The sequence below is a fragment of the Mus pahari genome, chromosome 1 (assembly GCF_900095145.1).
Source record: "Mus pahari chromosome 1, PAHARI_EIJ_v1.1, whole genome shotgun sequence".
In the NCBI taxonomy this organism is placed as follows: domain Eukaryota; kingdom Metazoa; phylum Chordata; class Mammalia; order Rodentia; family Muridae; genus Mus; species Mus pahari.
Window position 1 is genome coordinate 157,009,039 of NC_034590.1, and position 19,494 is coordinate 157,028,532.

The 19,494-nt window shown below is 45.2% G+C and overlaps 1 protein-coding gene across 4 annotated transcripts in view; it reads right to left on the bottom strand.

The window, feature by feature from the left end:
* The window catches only part of Fbxw4 (F-box and WD repeat domain containing 4), an 81,211-nt gene extending 72,118 nt beyond the window's left edge, over positions 1–9,093 (bottom strand). For 3 of the 4 annotated variants that reach the window (XM_021197904.2, XM_029547999.1, XM_029548033.1), the window contains exon 1: positions 8,397–9,093. In XM_021197904.2, the coding sequence (XP_021053563.2) occupies positions 8,397–9,082 (686 nt within the window). In that variant the 5' untranslated portion in view covers positions 9,083–9,093. Of the gene's footprint in view, positions 1–803; positions 1,100–8,396 lie in introns of those variants that run through there. The other variant, XM_029548074.1, reaches the window with a different exon arrangement.
* Between the last annotated feature and the right edge of the window lie 10,401 nt (positions 9,094–19,494).

Here is a 19,494-nt window from a genome sequence, read left to right on the forward strand (position 1 = left end):
ACATGCAGACAAAACACCCTTATACACAGGCATGCATACACACATACATGCAGACAAAACACCCTTATACATAATAAATAAATAAATCTAAAGAAATGTAAAACTCTTCTTAGCAACACCTAAGCATCCAGATTCAACGCCAAAAGTCAAAGCAGTTGCAGAAGCACTTGGCGTAACCTTTGCTCTTTATCTGTGCTAGCTTGGCATTTGGGACATGTTCACATATCTCTCTCTCTCGCTCTCTCTCTCTCTGGAGTCACGGATTCATAATTTGTAGGGCACTTGTTCAATGTGTGCTCAGCAAAATGTTAACAGATATTAAGCATGAGAAAATTTTTACCTTCAAAATATTTTGGACAATGAAGGATAAAACAAAATTAAACAGGTTCTCTATCCCCAGCAGTGGATGCAGCACACAGCACTTCTGACAGTCATTTGATTACAGAATTAGCTTTCTGAGACTCCTACAATACAACTTTCAGAAAAGCTGATCTAGCACTTTCTGAGAATAAACGACAGTAAAAAAGAAGCCACTGTCTGTGGGCGTGTGCGCGTGTGTGCAGACAGGCCTCCCCTCTGAGTCATGAATTAGGCACAGGCGGACTTTGTGCTCTGGCCTTCTTTTCCCTGGACTCCCCACCTGAGATGTGAGGAATAATTACACCACTCTGCTTCCCAGAGTTACTTTTTATTGTTTTTAATCTTAAAACTGTGTTCCATATTAATCACCCAAAGTAGCCAGCCCTTAAAGTCCCAGGGTCCCACTACCTGGCCAAAGGGACGGAGAGAACTGGATCACGTACCACCAGCCAGCTCTCCCATCTCCAGTAGGCAGCTATGATAAGTCAAACTGCAGGCAAGACCAGGAGGGGTGGGAGGCCCTCCCCACAACACACTGCTGCAGGGAGTCCGCCTTGAGCACACACCACCACATCTCAAGCTTGTGCAACTTTTCAGTAGAGACTTTCTAAAGGAAATCCAAAAACACAGGGGGTCAAAGCTAGAACTACAAGAAAGAAAAAGTACTAAAAGCTATTTCCTTTTTTTTTCTAAAGAAAGGAACTTATTAAGTTCGTGAACAGGGGAAATATACTGTTTCTTTCAGTAAACTCACTCTCCAGGAAAAGTGTCTCAACATATTTACTATAAAACAATGTAATTTCCCTGTCCCATCAGCTGCCACCTCTCCCCACCCCACCCCCAAACTCCACAGATTGTGGATTTCCTCTCATTCTTGGCTGCGTTACCAGAAGAAACATAATACCCCCTTCGGACTGCTCCCAACAGCTGCTGGAACAAGAAGGGGGAGTTAGGGATAGCCCTCAAAAGCTGCCTCTGAAAATGACTCTTCCAAGCCATGGAGCCAATGAGCGTGACTTCTTTTTTTCTGATCCCTTAAAGCAAACGGAAGGACTGGCAAGGTGGCTCAGCCAGTAAGGACACTTGCCTGACACCCCGAGTTCAATCATTAGAACACTTAGAACACGGCAGAGGGAGAAAACCGTTCCCATAGGTTGTCCTTGCAACTCCACCCATACCATGGCATATGCGCCCCCACACGTGCACGTGCGTACACAGATAAATAAGTAAATGCTAAAACCTGCTCCGGTAAGACACCACAAAGGCAGCAGTGTCTCCTGTTTGAGACGTCTATCTCCAGCACACCTGTTCTCTGTTTGTCTTAAGACTGAAGCTTCACCTCAGGAAGGCAATGCTGCCGTTCCTAACTTGTATTTCTGGAAACAGTGTCCTACTACTTCACGAGTCTAGTATTTTTTGTGTTTATTTAATCCACAAAATTTTTAAAATGACATTTAATGTGGGAAGGAGGAGCCCGGGAAGAAAGGGAAAGAGAATGAGGTTGGCTGCCCCTGTGCTGCAGAGGCCAGAGAACAGCTTGTGGGAGCCAGTTTTCCTCCTCCTTCTCCCATGTGGGAAGGACCTGAACTCAGGTCCTCAGGCTGGGCAGCAAGTGCCTTGACGCACTGAACCATCTCACTGCTCTTTTTTCTTTTCTTTCTTTCTTTTTTTTTTTTTTTTTTTTTTTTTTTTTTTTTTTTTTTTTTTTTTGAGACAAGGTCTCTGGCTGTTCTGGAACTCACTATGTAAACCAGGCTGGCTTTGAACTCACAAAGATCCACCTGCCTCAAGGTGTGTGCCATTGTGCCTGGCAAATCCACCAGTTTCTAGGTTGCATTTCTTATCAAACTCCAATGTAATATGCTTCCATTATTACATCTAATTCCCTTCAGGCCAAGAGAGATAAGAAGCAAAAATCCAGGACTTAATTCAGCAGTGACTCCTTCCTGGTGTCACCACACACTATCAGGAAAAGCCCCCATTACCAAGCAACAGAGAAACATCCAGTAAGCATTTAGTACTTCAGCTGAGACCACCAACAAAGAAGTTCATGAGTGTCACTGGGGGCAGAGGCAGTATCTCCCTTCACCAAGGAGAGACTGAACAGACCCTCCAACATCACTCCCCAAAGGTAACGGCTGGAGCTGAGTGAAGACCGTGAAAACTGGACAAGGGGGGGGGGAGAAAATATCATGTAAGGGATGATTTGGAATAAGGGGTAGGAGAAGGTGGCGGGACGAACTAGCTGACCCCAAATGTCTTTTCCATCTCTAACTCCTATGATTCTTTGACCTCCAATTTTGTGCTGTGAACAAGGAATGGAAAGTCAACAGACATGGTAATGTTTTGAAAGAGCCTGACAGTCTGCTCTTGTCATTTAATGGCCTTTACATGTATTTTTTAAGGTGTCTCCAAGCCCTGTCTTCATTTCACAGTTGTCACCTTTCTCGGCAATTTGAGCTCATGTCAAATACCGAAAAAGAAAGAGAAAGAGAAAGAATGTGCAGGCAATTAATTGTAGGCTAAAGAGGGGCGGACAGAGAGCCCATTGGGTGGCCCCTTCTTCCAGGGAGGGCGATGTGGACAGGCTGAAGAAGATGAAAAGCTGGCCCAAGGCTGAGACAGGGCAGCCCAACCTCTAACGAGAGCTCAATTCTTTTTCCAGATCGTCTCTTTCTGTTTTAGATGAGTGCTCCCAGAAGCCATGGCGCATGTGTGCACTCTTAACTAGAAGATGGTCAGCTTGCTTCTGTGGAGTTCCACCTAAAGCCCATTCATCTGAGCAAGACTGCAGAATAGGAAAGACTGCCTCAAAGGTGAACCAAGACTTTCCTTTCTCAGCCTCATCTGACGGCTGATACATCAGAGACATTTTCTGAAAAATCACTTTCTGTATATAGGGAGAGGGGAATCTATTTTCTTTTTAAAACCCATAATCCATTTTTCCCCTTTAGTCCTTCTCACCTTAATTTTCAAAATTTACAAAATCTGGCCTCAAGGAAAGTCAACTTTAATTTCTTCCTGTTCCATGGTTAAGAGTCAGGACCAGACACAAATCCAATGCCAAGGTCAACGCAGAGTTAAGGGTAAGTTGTCACACAAAGGAGATTCTTTTCTATGTCAAGTGCACTATAATAATTACTTTAAAATCCATATGCTTTCTCAATAACCTTATACCACACCTGGCTTTTAGAAGCTCAACCCAAATTTTACTTCTGCTGAAAGATCTAGGTTTCCAAATGAATTCGCATACAGACTACGGAGTCTGTGTTCTCTGTGATCCTGCCTTGAAAGTTAGAGCAGTCACCCCTGTGGTTCAAAGGCCAGGTGACTGGGGAAGGCAGGGGCTATTTCATCCATACAGCCCTGGAGGCCCTCCTTCCTTCCAGTGTGCTTCTGAAGGTAGGGCCTGCACCACACCATTTCCTGCTTCTGCAGGTGTATTTACTGTGAGCATGTAAACTGAACCCTCCTTTTTATTAACTCCAAAACCATTTTTTAAAAAGTAAAAAGAAAAAAGGCCTGGGGCCAGAGAGATGGCTCAGTGGTTAAGAGCGCATGCAGCTCTTTACAGCGGACTTGAGTTCATTCTCTACCCCTCATCTGGCACCAGGGAGCCAAGGTCTCTAACCTCCCCAAGTACCCACACTCATACACACTGACCCCCACACACCATAATTAAAAATAAAAATATTAAAAAGAAAAGACAACGAGACTTTTCTAAAACAACTAAGGCAACAGTCCCTTGGGGTGATCCCTCCCAGGTAAGACAGAAGTATATTAAAAAAAAAAAAAAAAAAAAAAAACCTAAGCTACTTTTGAGTTGCTAATTGTTTTCTAAAAACCAGAGTTTAGGCCTTAAAGACCAATCAGCAATGCCCACCACTCAGTTAGGAAAGGAAACTTCATGCTTTTCCCCCCACCGGGGTGGGGAGCACTCTTAGGTGCGACCATTTTAAAACAAACAAACACACTGTGCTTATCTGCGTCTATCTCACCACTCTGGATGTTAATCATCACTGAAATAGATACCTTCATCGTCCAGCCTCAAAGAGCTCCCAGGCTGCAGGGCCGCCAGAGGAACGAGCCTGCATGCCAGGGCAAACACCTCAGCAGCCCCACTCCTGAAACCCCTATTGTTCATTCTAGGCAGATCTATCACAGGCTAATGTAAAACAGCGCACAGGAAACTGTCCACAGGACATTTAAAAGGCCACCCCCTTGAGAATATGTAACACTAACACAAAGAAGGGGATCAAGCTAGCTTTAGCAGAAATTGCATGTATTCCTTAACCGGGTTTCTTTATTCTAATTATCAGTATCAGAGTTTCCAGACAGCACCTCTGTCCCCAGCCCTCCTCAGTGTGCTTCATGCACACAGCCTGCATCACGTATGGACAAAGCGTACGTCCACTGCTTTGTTCCTGCACACTGACTTAGTACTCGTCCCATTCTGCACTCACAAGTCTACTGTATGAAACAGTACCTTGATTTTTATTATTATAACCAAGATATTTCTATTCCCCTAGGCTTCATAAAGCTTTCAAACAAAACTAATTTGAAATCAGATGACTGATTCAAACTACCTTTTGTTTCCTCAAAAGGGGGAGGGGAGGGGGGACGGTGGAGAAGAAAAAACCCACTTAGGATACTTCTTAGTGTTCACTGTTTGGGCAAGGGGCCTAAAGGGAAGCAAATTATTTGTTTGTGGTTTCTAAGTGGCTCAAATGCCTTCAAGCACAAGTATAAGACCATTAACCAATCACAAGGAACCAAAGCAGCTCATCTTACTCAACAAAGCTACCATCAGTTAGGAACAGCTAAACTGAGCAGGGCTTGCCCTGGGCCGGAAGGTCAGGAAGCCTTAGCAGTTAGTGTTTCTGAAAATCAGAAGGCCCTGAAAGCAGTAAGTGCAGTCCCTCAGCCCACAGGCTCTGCTGTCATGTTTGTGAAACCAGTCAAGATGTCATGTGCATGTTTGTGTGTATGTGTCCCTCCTGTCACTAGGCAGTACTTCCAAATCAAACCATGCCCACTTCTGACATAGGCAGAATAAAGGGGAAAGCAAATAATGAAAAGTCCTCAGGGAAGGCCTTTTAGCAGTGAGCACAGTCGCAGCTCATTTGACAGAATGGTGGTATTCCTAGTCTGTAAGAAGACAAAACTCAGAGCCAAGTTTTGTATGCTAACTATGTGAGTGTCTGTTCTGCAGTCACTCCAAAGCATGAACAGCCACCTTCTGCAGGCAGCTATGTTCTACACTCAGGGTGAGCGGGCTGAGGTACATGCCTTATCTCTTCAGGGATGACAACTGCCTCTCTTGGGGTTTATGAAGTCCCTGCAGCTGTCCAGAGGCAGGCAACACTGGTAAATGCTCTCCACCTGCTACAGCAGGCATCATTTCTCCCCTCAACCAAGAAAACAGAGCAGTGACCCCTGCTCTTTATCAACTGCCAGGACAGCACAACTCCTCTGGAAGGACAATGCTTCATGCTAGGACACACATATCTAATAACGGGAAAGCAGAACAAATACCATTTGGCAGACTCTAAGTACTTTATACTATAAATTCATTTTCATTTTATCAGTCTCAGTTTCTCTCTTTTAGAATATGGGAAAGGAAAACAAAAATAAACATTGACTCTTTCAATCTCTACCGTAAGGAGCGACAGAAAGCCAAACTTTGCTTTGGTAGGCTTGAATTCCAGGCATTTTAGACAACTTCTATTTTAGTTCAATATTCCTTCAATGAGTTACATGATACGTCTAAAAGAAAAAAAGTCTTTCTGAAACCCAGAACTATATACAATGAATATATGCCATTAAGAACATAAAGAGAAGAAAAGCACATAAAATGTTTACAAGTAAACTTTACTACAGACTACTAGAGATGCAAACATATAATTCTGATTCTTTTCCCTTTGGGTTAAAAAAGTTATTCAGATTAAAAAAAGGAGGGAATACTCATATTTATAGGTGATAAGATTGCATACACATAAAATGCAAAGGAATCATTATCAACAAATTATACTAGAATACTTTAAACAAGACAATCAAGTTAAAAACTTACTAAAGAATGACACATTAGAAAGCATGCAGAAAAAGTGCATTTCTAATAAACATAAAACACACAGGAACAAATCAGTAATAAATAAAGATATGTTAGAACTTTATAGTGAAAACCACAAAAATCCTTAAAAAGGCATAGAATGGTTTTGGTCATGAACTGTGAGCTGAGCAATGATGTTGACATTTTAACGCAGCAAGTATAATCTAACCCTAGCAGATATCACATTCTTATCAAGGAACAACATGCTTAAAATGTTATGGAAATGAGAAGACAAACCAGGAGAAAAAAGTGAGAGTTCAGATATAAAGTGAATATACAAATGTATGTGTGTATTCAACATACAGCAATGTAAGCGTTCTAAGACAAAATGAGGGGGGAAAAAAAGAATTGCTTAGCCAAAGGCGTAGCAATAACTGAGCAACCATTTAGAGAAAAATATAATAATTTTCACTCCTTCCACCAAAACAAGGGCAACAGAAGAAATGCCATTTTAAAAAAAAAGTTACAAAAAAACTAGTTGGCAATCAAATTTGTCAGGCTTATGGAAAAATTATAAATTTCTCAGGTAAAGGGGGAGGAGCAGATTCTAATGAAATATAAAATTCTAATAACAATAAAATTAAAAATTGACTGGAAAATGTACCTCCATCAAAGATGACAGACGAGTGTGAAACATTTATGACCCAGAAAAATTCCAAATTTATAATAAAAACACCAAGACCCAGAGACAAGGAGTAGGAAGAAACAATCTCACAGGTGAAGCAGACACATGGCAAAATATTTACCCTGGCTAGCGATGAGCGATACAAAATAACAGAACTTTGGCTACTATGACTCACCCACTAAAGATGTGGTTTAATTCTCATATCAAATGGGCTCACTCATTCTTTGCTGGCATACCCTGACTTGGTCCAGTGCTTCTGCACATCAAACCCTTTGATCCAATAGTGGTTACCTTGAAATTTTTATTAGAATAATAATAAGGAGCTAATTCAAGACAAATTATGTCATGGTGTGTGACATACCTTAAAATCTATTACATCATTCATTAAGCATTCCTTCTGTTAGGATGGGGAAGTCGGGGGTGGGGGTGGCGGGGTTAGGGGGTATGCAACTGAAAAACTTTTAAAATGGAAATAGGAGTGTATCAAATGATGATCTCTTACGGTTTTTTAAAACTTTATTATTCTCATATGTTACAACAAAGCCAAGAGCAGGGTGCAGTCTCAAAGCGTTTATCCTGACCAGTTCTGTGTCTGTCATACACGGTCTCCCCTTCCTGTGTAACAGCCTGAGTGTTTTAGGAATATTTTGCATCCACGGGTCTCAGATATTACTAGGTCAAACTGCCTACCTTGGATACCACCTACCCCAAATCCAACTTGTTGCCTCACACAGACATCTTTTGTGGGTCCTTCCGCCTGAATCAAGTCCTAAAATAGGTTGACAATGGGACTGAAAGATTTTTTTTTTTTTAAGGTTCTGATCCCTTTTCTGCACATTTAACTTGATCTGAGCCCCGAAGCCTAACAACCTTTGAGAAGTGGGGCAGGACGAAAAGGCCCCAAAAAACACGATGGGAGACTTGGGCCTGGGCCCTAGAACCAGCAGGAGTCACCCTTCAGGGCCTGTCTGTCACACAGGACACAGGGCAAGGAACCCAGAGAGCCAAACCTTGGGGAATACTTTTTTTAGGATGGCTGTGAATAGCCGCCCACGGGGGAGGGTGTCGACTGAGGAATGCTCTCTGGAAGTTGGGGAATCTTGAAGAGAGGGGTGACACCAGGATTCCTCGAGGGTGCTGGGGGGGAGGGGTGCTGGGCGGGGGGTGGGGGTGGGGGACAAGTCTGGGCTTCGGTATTCCGGGTGCCACACGGCCCCGAGCCGACCAGGCCTCGGCGCCCCGCCCTTTCCCAGGACGCTGGCCGGCTCGGGGCGGGGAGCGGGCGGGCGAGCGGGCGCTTACAGGTCGGTGCCGAGCCGTGTGAAGCCGGTGTTGAGCGAGGCCCGGGCTATCGGGCGCCAGAGCAGGTCGCAGCTGGTGAAGCGCCGCAGCCAGCGGCACACTTGGGCCAGGCGGCCGAGGGCCCGCGTGTCGAGGTAGGAGCAGATGAGCAGCAGCAGCTCCTCCGGCAGGCGCCAGAGCGCGGGCCCCGCGGCGGGACGGGTGGCCGGCTCCACGGCCACGGCCGCCGCCGCCGCATCCTCCGCCGCGTCCTCCGCGGCCGCCGCCATGGCCGTCCGGGTTCCCGGGATGCCGCCGCACGCCTGACGTCCCTGCTCCTGTCCTCTCTCCAGGCTGTCGTCCTCCCGCCGCCCGGCCCCGACCCTCCGCTCCTCCTTTCCCGGCTCTGCGCTGCCCTCATCCCGCTTCCCGGAGCTTCTCGGTCTTTCCTCCTCGTCTCCCTCGCCTTCCTGTCCCGGGCCTGCCTCAGCCGCCGGCCCCGCTGCCTTCCTCTCCGGCTGCAGGCCGGGCTTCCCTTCCGCCCCGCTTCCTCTTCCGCCGTGCCCGGTGCCCGCTTTCCCCTTCCCCTTCCCTTTCCCTTGCTTTCCCCGCGCGACCCTCGCCTCCTGCAGTTGCCTCGCCTCCCCGCCCTCGCCTTCCCTGGGCCCGCGGTTCCCGGGGGGACCCGAGCGGCCCTGGCTGCTCATGAGCGGCCGCGGGGCCGGCTCGACGCGCAGCCGAAGACGCCACCGCCTCCTCGAGAGGAGGCGACACCACGTCGGACCGGGTCACATGGGGCGGCGCGGGCCCAAGCCGAGACCCGCCCCTCACGCCTGTATTTCGGGGTGCGAACCCCAACCTGGGCACTGACATCCCCATCTCCTGGAGCACTAGGAACATCTCGTTGGAGCATGCGTCTTCAAGACCGTATGGAGGAAGCGAGCTTGATGGCTCTCGTCTGTGATCCCGGCGTGAGGCTAAGGCAGGAGGATGGCCATGAGTTCAAGGCCGGCCTGGTCTACAGAGCCAGAGACTGTCCAAATTAAAAAGACAGAGACAGACAGACAGACAGACAGACAGACAGATTGTCGAAAGGTTCACAGAAAAGTCCCACCTAAATCACAAGAGGAGCCTGTGGCTTCGGGAACTATCAAGGTTGAACCTCTGCCCTCAAGAGGCGTTTTGGTCCCAGGAGGCTTCCTCCTCCCCAGGTGATGCCTTCTTTCCACAAGCCACATAACCTGATTCTTAAAAAACTGCAAGCCAGAAGTTAGAAAGTTCCATTGCCCTTGGTCTCACGAAGGATGTCAACCAAGGTCCTGTAGGTGTCCCAATATGATTCGACAATATTGAGGGAGGTAAAACCAACTTTCTAGATCCTGAGTCCAAAGCTACTGAACAAAGCAGTACATGACCAAGCAGGGGTTGGTAGCCGTTACATAGGGTGAGCTGATTCTGCAAGATCACTAGGGATCCATTTCCCATAGCACCCACTGGAGCCACCTGAACCAATCTAAGCTTCGAAAGTACAGGCCGATGCTGTCCCACTGGGTCTGTGGGGCCACTTTAATCATATGTGGCTTCTGTGTGTGTGAAAGGCAGGGTCTCCAGGTCTGAGTGTGCTGTAGGCACAAGTGAGATACACAGCTGAGATTCTGAAGAGCTAGACAGGAAAAAGAATGTGAGATATCTTACATAATCCTAAACTACATATTAATTAGTAGTAGTCTGGACATACTGAACTGAATTCAGTATATTTCGTGTAATTGTTAGAAATCTTTGTATTCCATGTTATTTCTCTATTAGACAGCACTTAGGAAATAAGACTTGGGAGAGCCAAGTGTGGTAGAACATGCTAATCCAGAACTGAGGTGCCAGAGGAGGGCAGAACATGCTAATCCAGAACTGAGGAGCCAGAGGCAGGCAGAACATGCTAATCCAGAACTGAGGAGCCAGAGGCGGGCAGAACATGCTAATCCAGAACTGAGGAGCCAGAGGCGGGTAGAACATGCTAATCCAGAACTGAGGAGCCAGAGGCGGGCAGAACATGCTAATCCAGAACTGAGGAGCCAGAGGCAGGCAGATCTCCATGAGCTCAGGCCACCCAGGGCTACGTTCTGAGACCCTGTCTCCAAAGGGGGGGAAAAAAAAGGCAAATGAGTTTCCTTTTCTTGACTCTATATAAGAACCAAGGTGTGGTGGGGCACACCTGTAATCCCAGCACTTCAGGAGACAGTGAGGTCATCACAATTTAAAGGCCAGCCTGGTCTCTCTGTAGTAAGACTGTCTTGAAAACAACCCAAAAATCCATATAAAAAAATGATTGAAGATTTTTCTTTTGTATCTATACCTTTTAACATTTTTAAGGACCAGGAATGAGTAAGACGTTAGTTCTGAAAACCATTGGAAACCTAGCATAGTATCGTGTAACAAGGTCAGACCGGAATCTGGAATTGCCCGAGAATTACTTTTTGATCTTAACAAAACAACAACAAAAATCCCCACCTACCTTGGCCCTTTAGTGTTCTGGGTCTGTAGAGGAGATCAATGAGTACTTTACTTTGGAAGGGTAAATGACATGATCCCTGTAAAGTGCTTTGAACTCCTCTAAGAAAATTCTCAGTGATAGTTACAGGTCAAATCCTGTTACAAAAACACACGTGCACACATCCCCTTAGAAAACACAACAAAGGCTTCGTGCAGAAAACAATTTTCAAATTCGAGGCCATGGTTTAGAAGAGTATTTGGGTATGATAATGGTTGGTATGTAAATGAAATGGCAAAAGGCATATCTTAATACAACCAAAGACTCTAGCTTATCACTTTAGAGATCACTATAAATTGGCTTAGTCTCACGTATGATACTGACTGTTAGAAGTCGGTTAAAGTAGAGGCAGTGTAAGTTGAAGTGATGGTATCGTTAGGTCGGCAATTATGCATTTGTGTGCTGTGAACCACTCAGACAAGAAGACAAGGGTGGACATAATGCATGGTTTCAGAGCCCTATTTAAATTGACATAATTTTAACTTGTAATTCACAGAATAGTTCATCCTTGTTGATTGTACCTACTGTTTAGTAAAAGTCCTAGAGGCAAAAAAGATTTTTTATATAACTAGCCCAGTAAAATGACAGGATTAAAATACACAATTAAATGAACACATCTTACCCATTATACCATATTGCTTTCATTGAGGTACAAACTAAACCATCACTTACAAATATCAGATTGCAGAGGCTGAGGGGACAGCCCTGTCACTGAAGTGTAGACCTGAGTTGATCTTCACCCCTATAATCCCAGCACTACAAAGGTAGAGATGAAGATATCTAGGGCTTAATGACCAGCCAAATTTGCAAGCTTTAGATTCAGTGAAGATCATGTCTCAGAAGTAGAGAGCAAATGAGGAAGGCACCTGACATCGACCTCTGGCCTTCACACCTGTGTACACACACACATACCTGTGCGCGCGCACACACACACACACACACACACCTGTGTACACACACATGTACAGGAACATGTGCACACAGACACATAAATCAAGTCACCAGCCAGGTGTGCGACTACATACCTATAATCACAGTACTCTGGAGGTGGCCGCAGGAGAGTTGGAGAGTTTGAACCCAGCCTGAGCTACCCAGTCAGTAAATGAGTGTTTTGTTTTAATCCTGGGGATTGAACCCAGTGCCTCCCTCACACATGATAAGCAGGTAATCTGCTACTATGCTCTATCCAAAGCCCTTAATTAACTAATTAACCAAAATACAATATAAAAAACAGATGAGCTGCTTAGGTAGGAATTGGTGCTTTAGGACAGGTAAGGTAGGTGGTGAGTAAAGGGCTTCTGGCTGACCTTGAACTCAGAGACCTACCTGCCTCTGCCTCCCAAGTGCTGGCATTAAGAGTTTGTGCCATCAACACCCAGCCATGGTCCTCTCAATGACTACATAAGGAAGACACTGGGGACTTTTTTTTCCCCCAGATGAGAAATGAGCCTTGACTGAGTCGTTTCTACACATACATAAAGTAGCAAATCCACAAATCTGTTCTCAAGGCTTGTATTCCAACGAGAACCTTACCCATACACACGACAGAAAAAGGGATAAAGCATTAAATCCAGGGTCCTCTCAAATCTCCTTCAATCAGAAAAGACATACCAATATTGTAGTTTACTTGTGGGCCGTGGGTGCGGCCTCTGACCTCTCAGTTAAAATGGTTTTTGTATTGTGCAGGGCTACCTAAGGCCGGTTCCTTGGAAGCACACATCCTCCACACCCCCACTAACTTCCTTTTCATTACTCCCCTAGTTGCTTTTTATCTTTTCTCTCTTCCTCTCTCTTTCCCTCCCTCCCTCCCTCCCTCCCTGTCTCTCTTTTCATAATGTTTGGGAACCTGTAGGAACTAATATGTTCTTGCCTAAAGCTCACATCATGTTTCCACTTCATTTTCTTCCTTAAACTTAGTAACAATACCAGCTGATATAATGGCTCAGTGGATAAAGTTGCCTACCACCTACCTCCAGTCATGATGACCTGAACTAGAGACCTGCATGATACAAGGAAATGATTGACCCCAATATCCTCTGACCTCCACACACAAACCTTGTCATATGCATCTATGAACAGGCCCAAATGAACATAAGACACTAATAAATCTATTTAATAAATAGTATGCATTACACAAACTATTTATTCATTTGGTGGGAGGGTCGTGAATGACCCATACACGTGTGAAGATCACAGAACAATTTTGTAGGAGTCAGTTCCCTCCTTCTACCATCTAGATACCAGGGATAGAACCCAGGTCACCCTCCATGCCTGGAGACAGGCACCTTTACCCACTGAGTCATAGATGCAAAAGAGGGTCTTTGAGAATAATGCTAATTATGGGTATTTTGAATTTAGCTTTTAGACTTTTCTATATTACTTGAGTTGTTTTGTTTACTGTTTTTTTTTAAATCAGTAAATCTTTTAAAGAGAAAAATTAAGTCATTGTGAGTCCAAAAACACTTTGTAAAGAAGGAGGTTGGAGATCTTAGTTGGATTTGTCTGTTGTTTTGGTTAATTTTGTTGGTTTTGTTTTGGTTTGAGGCAGGGTCTCACTGTGTAGCTCTGACAGACCAGGAACTTGCTATATAGACCTGCTTGCCAGTACCTCAACAGCACTCAGATTAAAGGCACACACCACCGTAACCACCATAACTACCATAACTACCATAACCACCCACCATAACCACCATAACCACCCATCATAACCACCATAACCACCATAACCACCCACCATAACCACCATAACCACCCACCATAACCACCATAACCACCTACCATAACCACCATAACCAGCCTGCTTACTTGGCTTTGTTTTGGGGGCTTTTGTTTTAGAGCTCTTTCTTTTTACCCTTCCCCGTGAGTGTGTGTGTGTGTGTGTGTGTGTGTGTGTGTGTGTGTCTTAGTGCTAGTACATGTAATCATGTGTATGTGTGTATTAGTGTTTGTGTGCATATATGTAGTAGTCATGTATGTATGTGTATTAGTGTTTATATGTGTGCATGTAGTCATGTGTGTATGTGTGCACATGTGTGCTCATGTGTGCAGAGGCCAGAGGTAGGCAACAGGTATTTTTCCAGTTTCTCTCCATTTTGTTTTTTTGAGACAGAGTCTCTCAGTGAACCTAGAGCTCACTAAATTGATAAGATTTGCTGGTCAGCCTGTCTCTGCTTACAGATGCACACCATCCATCAACCTGACCTTTCCGTGGGTGCTGGCCACTGAACTCGGGTCTTCACGCTAGCATGACAGACATTTTGCCCACAGAGGTATCTCCCAGGCTTCTAGGGTTTTTGTTTGTTGTTTTTGAAACAGGATCTCATTATGTAATCAGAATGACCCCAAACTGGAGGTCCTCCGGCCAGTCTCCCTGCTCAACTATTGACAGGATTTTTAACTAGACCTTATTTATCTTTCTAATTCCAACACTGGGAAAGTGGAGGCAGGAGAGTCAGAAATTCAAGCCCATCCTTAACTACCTGGTTGATTTGAAGCCAGCCTGGGATACATGAGACTCTTTCTTAGATAAATAAGTAAATAAATGTATCATGAAAGAACAAAATAAAGAATAAATTTGAATATTAGAAAGAAGAGGGGCTGAGAAGATGGCTCAGTGGTTTTTGTTGCTCTGACAGAGGACCCATGTTCAGTTCCCAGCACCCACATGGTGGCCTGCAACTGTCTGTGACTTCAGTTCCACGGCAACCAACCCCCTCCTCTGACCCCCATGGGCACCAGGCACACATGTGGTACACAAACACACATGCAGGCAAGATTCTCATACACATAAAATTAAAACTTTCAAATAAAAAAGAAGAAGGGGAACTAAGAGTGAATGTACTCAGAATTTACTAAGAGTGAAAGCTTCTTAGAAAGAGAGAAAATATTTAAAACATGTTTTCAGAAATCAAGAGTGGTAGCTTATATTCAGTACCCTAGCTAGGAAAGCCATTGTTGTATGGACCTGCTGTCTTTGACATCTTCAAAGAAAACACTTTTGTGTGTGGTTGGTTGGTTGGGTGGTTGGTTGGTTTTTGTTTTGTTTTGTTTTGAGACAGAGTTTCTCTATGTAGCCTTGATTGGAACTTGCTCAGTTGACCAGGCTGGCCTCAAACTCACAGAGATCCAACTGCCTCCTGAGTGCTGGGATTAAAGGTGTGCGCCACCACTACCCAGCAAGAAAAATTTTTTATTTCATGTTACTTTATCTTAAAAAGCCTGGAAGGGACTCTAACAAATGCTAGCAATGACCATGGAACTGTGTCTTGTTCTGTTCACCAAGACTTTGCACTGTGCTGTGTTTTCTGCAGTAAGTGTGTATTACATGGACAGTCACATCTAAAGGGAAAAGGCTCAAGAGGTATTTATACCTAAATGTATAACAATTCAATTGGGTTTTGTTTGTGTGCACCAGAGATTAAACTCGGGGCTCTGAGCTCTACCCCCAGCCTTCATTGTAATGTTTAGAAGTTCATTTTACAGCTCTCCAATGCAAAAGAATTCCAAATGATTTTACAGATCTTAGCCCTGTAAGAGATAGATATAGCACAATTCCTGAGTCCTGAGGTAGGTACACACTGACTTCCTTCCACAAGCACTGCCTCAGCCTGGAGATGAAGGCCACAGCAACAGAGTCAGGTTAACAGTGAGCAACCTCCAGNNGGGGGGGGGGGGGGGGCACGGCCCAGGTCGGTGGAAGAGTGTTTGCCTAAGCCGGGGTCCAGTCGCCAGCATTGCAGAAGAAAAGGAAAAACAGGTAGTAGGTGCCTTGGTGTGTGACAATGCAGCCTCGCCTCTGTAGCCCTCCTCTTCAGACTTCACATCCAGTAATGAAGAAACACCACGCAGCTCCCAACTGAGGAACATTCTACAACATATCTAACCAATACCCTACCCCCCCAGTTTCAAGATTATAAAAAATGACAGTCTCAGAGATTATTCCAGCCAAGAGGGATCAAAATAAACGCACTGGAATAAATACAATAGGATATTCCAGACAGGATTCTGACAAAAGAGGTAAAGACCTGGTTAAAAGTGAAGGAAACCTGGCCAACCATCGAGGTGCGCAGTAATAATCCCAGCACTCAGGAGGCCGAGGCAGGAGGATCAAGACTGTAAGTAAACCTCTGTCTAAAGTGTCTAGTCAGCTAGAGTGTAACCCTGCGTGAGAACACCCGTTTTACCATGTGTGAGGCCCTGACTTCAGTTGCTAACACTGCTGCAGAACTGAAGGGGAAAACAGATGTCTCATGGTCTGGATTCACAGTTGAGATTACAAACATTATTTTCCCCAGGAATCTGAAAACACCATTCCAAGGCTAGGGACATACATCAATTGATAGACTGCTCGCCTAGTGTGCGCGAGGCCCTGTGCTCCATCCCCAAGACCACAGAAACCAGGCATCTTGATGTAAGAAGTAATTGCAGCAGCCCTGGGAAGAGGGGGCAGGTGGCTCAGGGTCAAGGTCAGCTCCACAGTGAAGCTGAAGCCACCCCAGATTGGTGAGACCTTGGAGAGAGAGGGAGAGAGGGAGAGAGGGAGAGAGGAAGAAGAGAGAAGAGAGAAGGGAACAAAAGCCAGGCAGTGGTGGCACATGCCTGTGTTCACTTGAGAGGCAGAGTCAGGTGGATCTCTGAGTTGGAAGCCAGTGTGGTCTACAGAGTGAATTCCAGGACTACACAGAGAATCGCGGTCTATAAAAACAAAAACAACAAGAGCAAGAGCAAGCAAGACAGGCAAACACTATTTCAAGATATAATTCTGGCTTTTTTTTTTTTAAACCATACCTTCAGATTTTCTTGCATTTCAGAAAGGATCAATAAAATCAGCAGATTGGTAATGATGAGCATTAGATATGACCTCATGAGCTGTTTCTCAAGAAATAAGAATTAAGGTTCAGGAAGGATGCTTTCTTCAAGCATCTTTAATTCCTCTAGAAGAAAATGCCAAGTTAAATATAAAATTCTTCATCTGGGCACGGTGGCTCAGGTCTGTGTCCCCAGCACTCGGAAGGCTGAGGCGGGCCTCAGGCCAGCCTGAGCTACAGTGTAAGGCTCTATCCCAGTAAATTCATCAATTTAGGCATGATGGAGCAGTTGAGAGCAGAGGTAGACCTATCTCCTGAATAACAGACCGGCCTAGTCTACATAAAGAGTTCCATGTCAGGCAGGGCTACGTAGTGAGACCCCATATCAAAATAAAACAAACCAAATAAGGTACAATTCTTACTCCTGGTTCTACAGTTATGATTGGTGCAATTTAATAATGCCTAACTTAAGACACTCATAGCACCGAGTGTGCTTTGGGCTGCCTTCATTTATCATTGTTAGGTTTCTGTTCCTGCTTTAAATGTGAGGGAAATTGCAAGAGGCTGTTTGTTTTATGTTCATGACTCTAGTTGGCAGTCACAGATGCCGGGGCACATATGCAGAGATGGAGGACAACTTGCAGGAATCAGTTCTTGTTCCACCATGTGGGTTCCAGGAGTGGTACTCAAGTCACCAGGCCTGGCAATGAGCACCAGCCCCCAGTTTTACTTTAGTAAAACACATGGACATGTACTTGCATACATGTACACACATACTAAATAAGGAGCAGGTATGACCTTTGAGGTCAAAGTGTAAGGTTATGCTCTCGAGTAACTGTGCAACTGCTTCTAAAATACATTTTTCTCTAATGTGTGCACAATTCACCTTCCTTATACAACTGTTGCAAACACAAATAGATGAGAGAGAAAAGTGGTCTGTGTTAGAACTCAACCACAGAGGGGAAAATCAAGAAGTCCCAGTGCCAGAGGACTGTCCCAGGATCCATGGACTGTTCCAGGATCCATGAATTGTCCCAGTACCCATGGCTTATCTCAATGTCAGGGGATTATCTCAATGTCAGTGGACTGTCCCAATGTCAGTNGACTGTCCCAGTNTCAGTAGACTGTCCCAGTGTCAGTGGACTGTCCCAGTGTCAGTGGACTGTTCCAATGTCACTGGACTGTCCCAATGTCAGTGGACTGTCCCAGTGTCAGTGGATTATCTCAATGTCAGTGGACTGTCCCAATGTCAGTGGACTGTTCCAGTATCAGTGGACTGTCCCAGTGTCAGTGGACTGACCTGGCTGGGCAGAGTGCAGCTGAATCACCCTTTCCCCTTAGTCACATGAGCAGTTTCCAAGCACATGAAACTTCACCAAGACCACTGACCCCTCACACAGCACAACAACCATTGACAATCAACACCCTGGCTCTCCTTCCCAACAAGAACACACTTTCTGCTAGAAGAGCCTTCCAACTACAGTGAGCCAAGAACACTGAACGCCATACCTGCAACAGGAGCTCACAGGTGAGGAATGGAATGGACAAACTAAAAGGCCAATGGGAGCCTTTCTGTCCATCACTGACCACATAGTGATCAGCCTTCAGAAGACATTGCCTGCATTTGGCCAGGGGTGAGCATCCACATACTGAGAACCATATATGGAGAACCACAGGAGTCAGGAACACTGACTCTGGTGCTCACACATTCCCTACATGCAAGGAGCTGGGTGGGTGAGTGGCACCACTCAGAAGATTTCACCCAAATGCTTTTCACCCAGAGCTGCAGGATCAGGCCTCCAGCCAGCCTGACTCTTTAAAAACAGTAGAGATCAACTAGCACTTCCAAGTTTCCTGACTTGAGATGTAGCCATAAACGAGGCACATTGAATCAGTTTAATTAAAGGTACATAACAATAATACTTAAGCCAGGCGTGGTGGTGCACGCCTTTAATCCCAACACTCGGGAGGCAAAGGCAGGCGGATTTCTGAGTTCGAGGCCAGCCTGGTCTACAAAGTGAGTTCCAGGACAGCCAGGGCTATACAGGGAAACCCTGTCTCGAAAAACCAAAAAAAAAACAAACAACCCCCCCAAAAAAACCAATAATACTTAATAATATTTTGTAGAGTTAAAAAAAAGCTAGCCAGACATGGTCGTGCATGCATTCAATCCTAGAACCTGGGAGGCAAAGGAAAACATGTCTCTGTGAATTCAGGCCAGCAAGAGCTGCATAGTAAGACCCTCGCTCTGAAAAAGGGGGGGGGGCTAAGAGACTATTCAATGCTTTTACAACACGCGTTGCTTTGCAGAGGACTCTGGTTTGAAGCTCCACAGCCACATGATGGCTCACAGCTATCCTAACTCCAGAGGAGCAAATCAATGCCCTCTTCTGTATTCACCTGTACGGAGCATGACACGGCATACACATATACATGTAGACAAAACATACTCATAGTTAATAATTCCAGCACTAAGGAGGCAGGTGAATCTCTCTCTCTCTCTCTCTCTCTCTCTCTCTCTCTCTCTCTCTCTTTTAAAAGATTTACTTATTTATTATATGTAAGTACACTGTAGCTGTCTTCAGACACTCCAGAGGAGAGCATCAGATCTCACTACGGATGGTTGTGAGCCACCATGTGGNTGCTGGGATTTGAACTCAGGACCTNTGGAAGAAGCAGTCAGTGCTCTTAACTGCTGAGCCATCTCTCCAGCCCGCAGGTGAATCTATTGTGTTGGAGCCCCAGCCTGGTCTACATACAGAGTTGC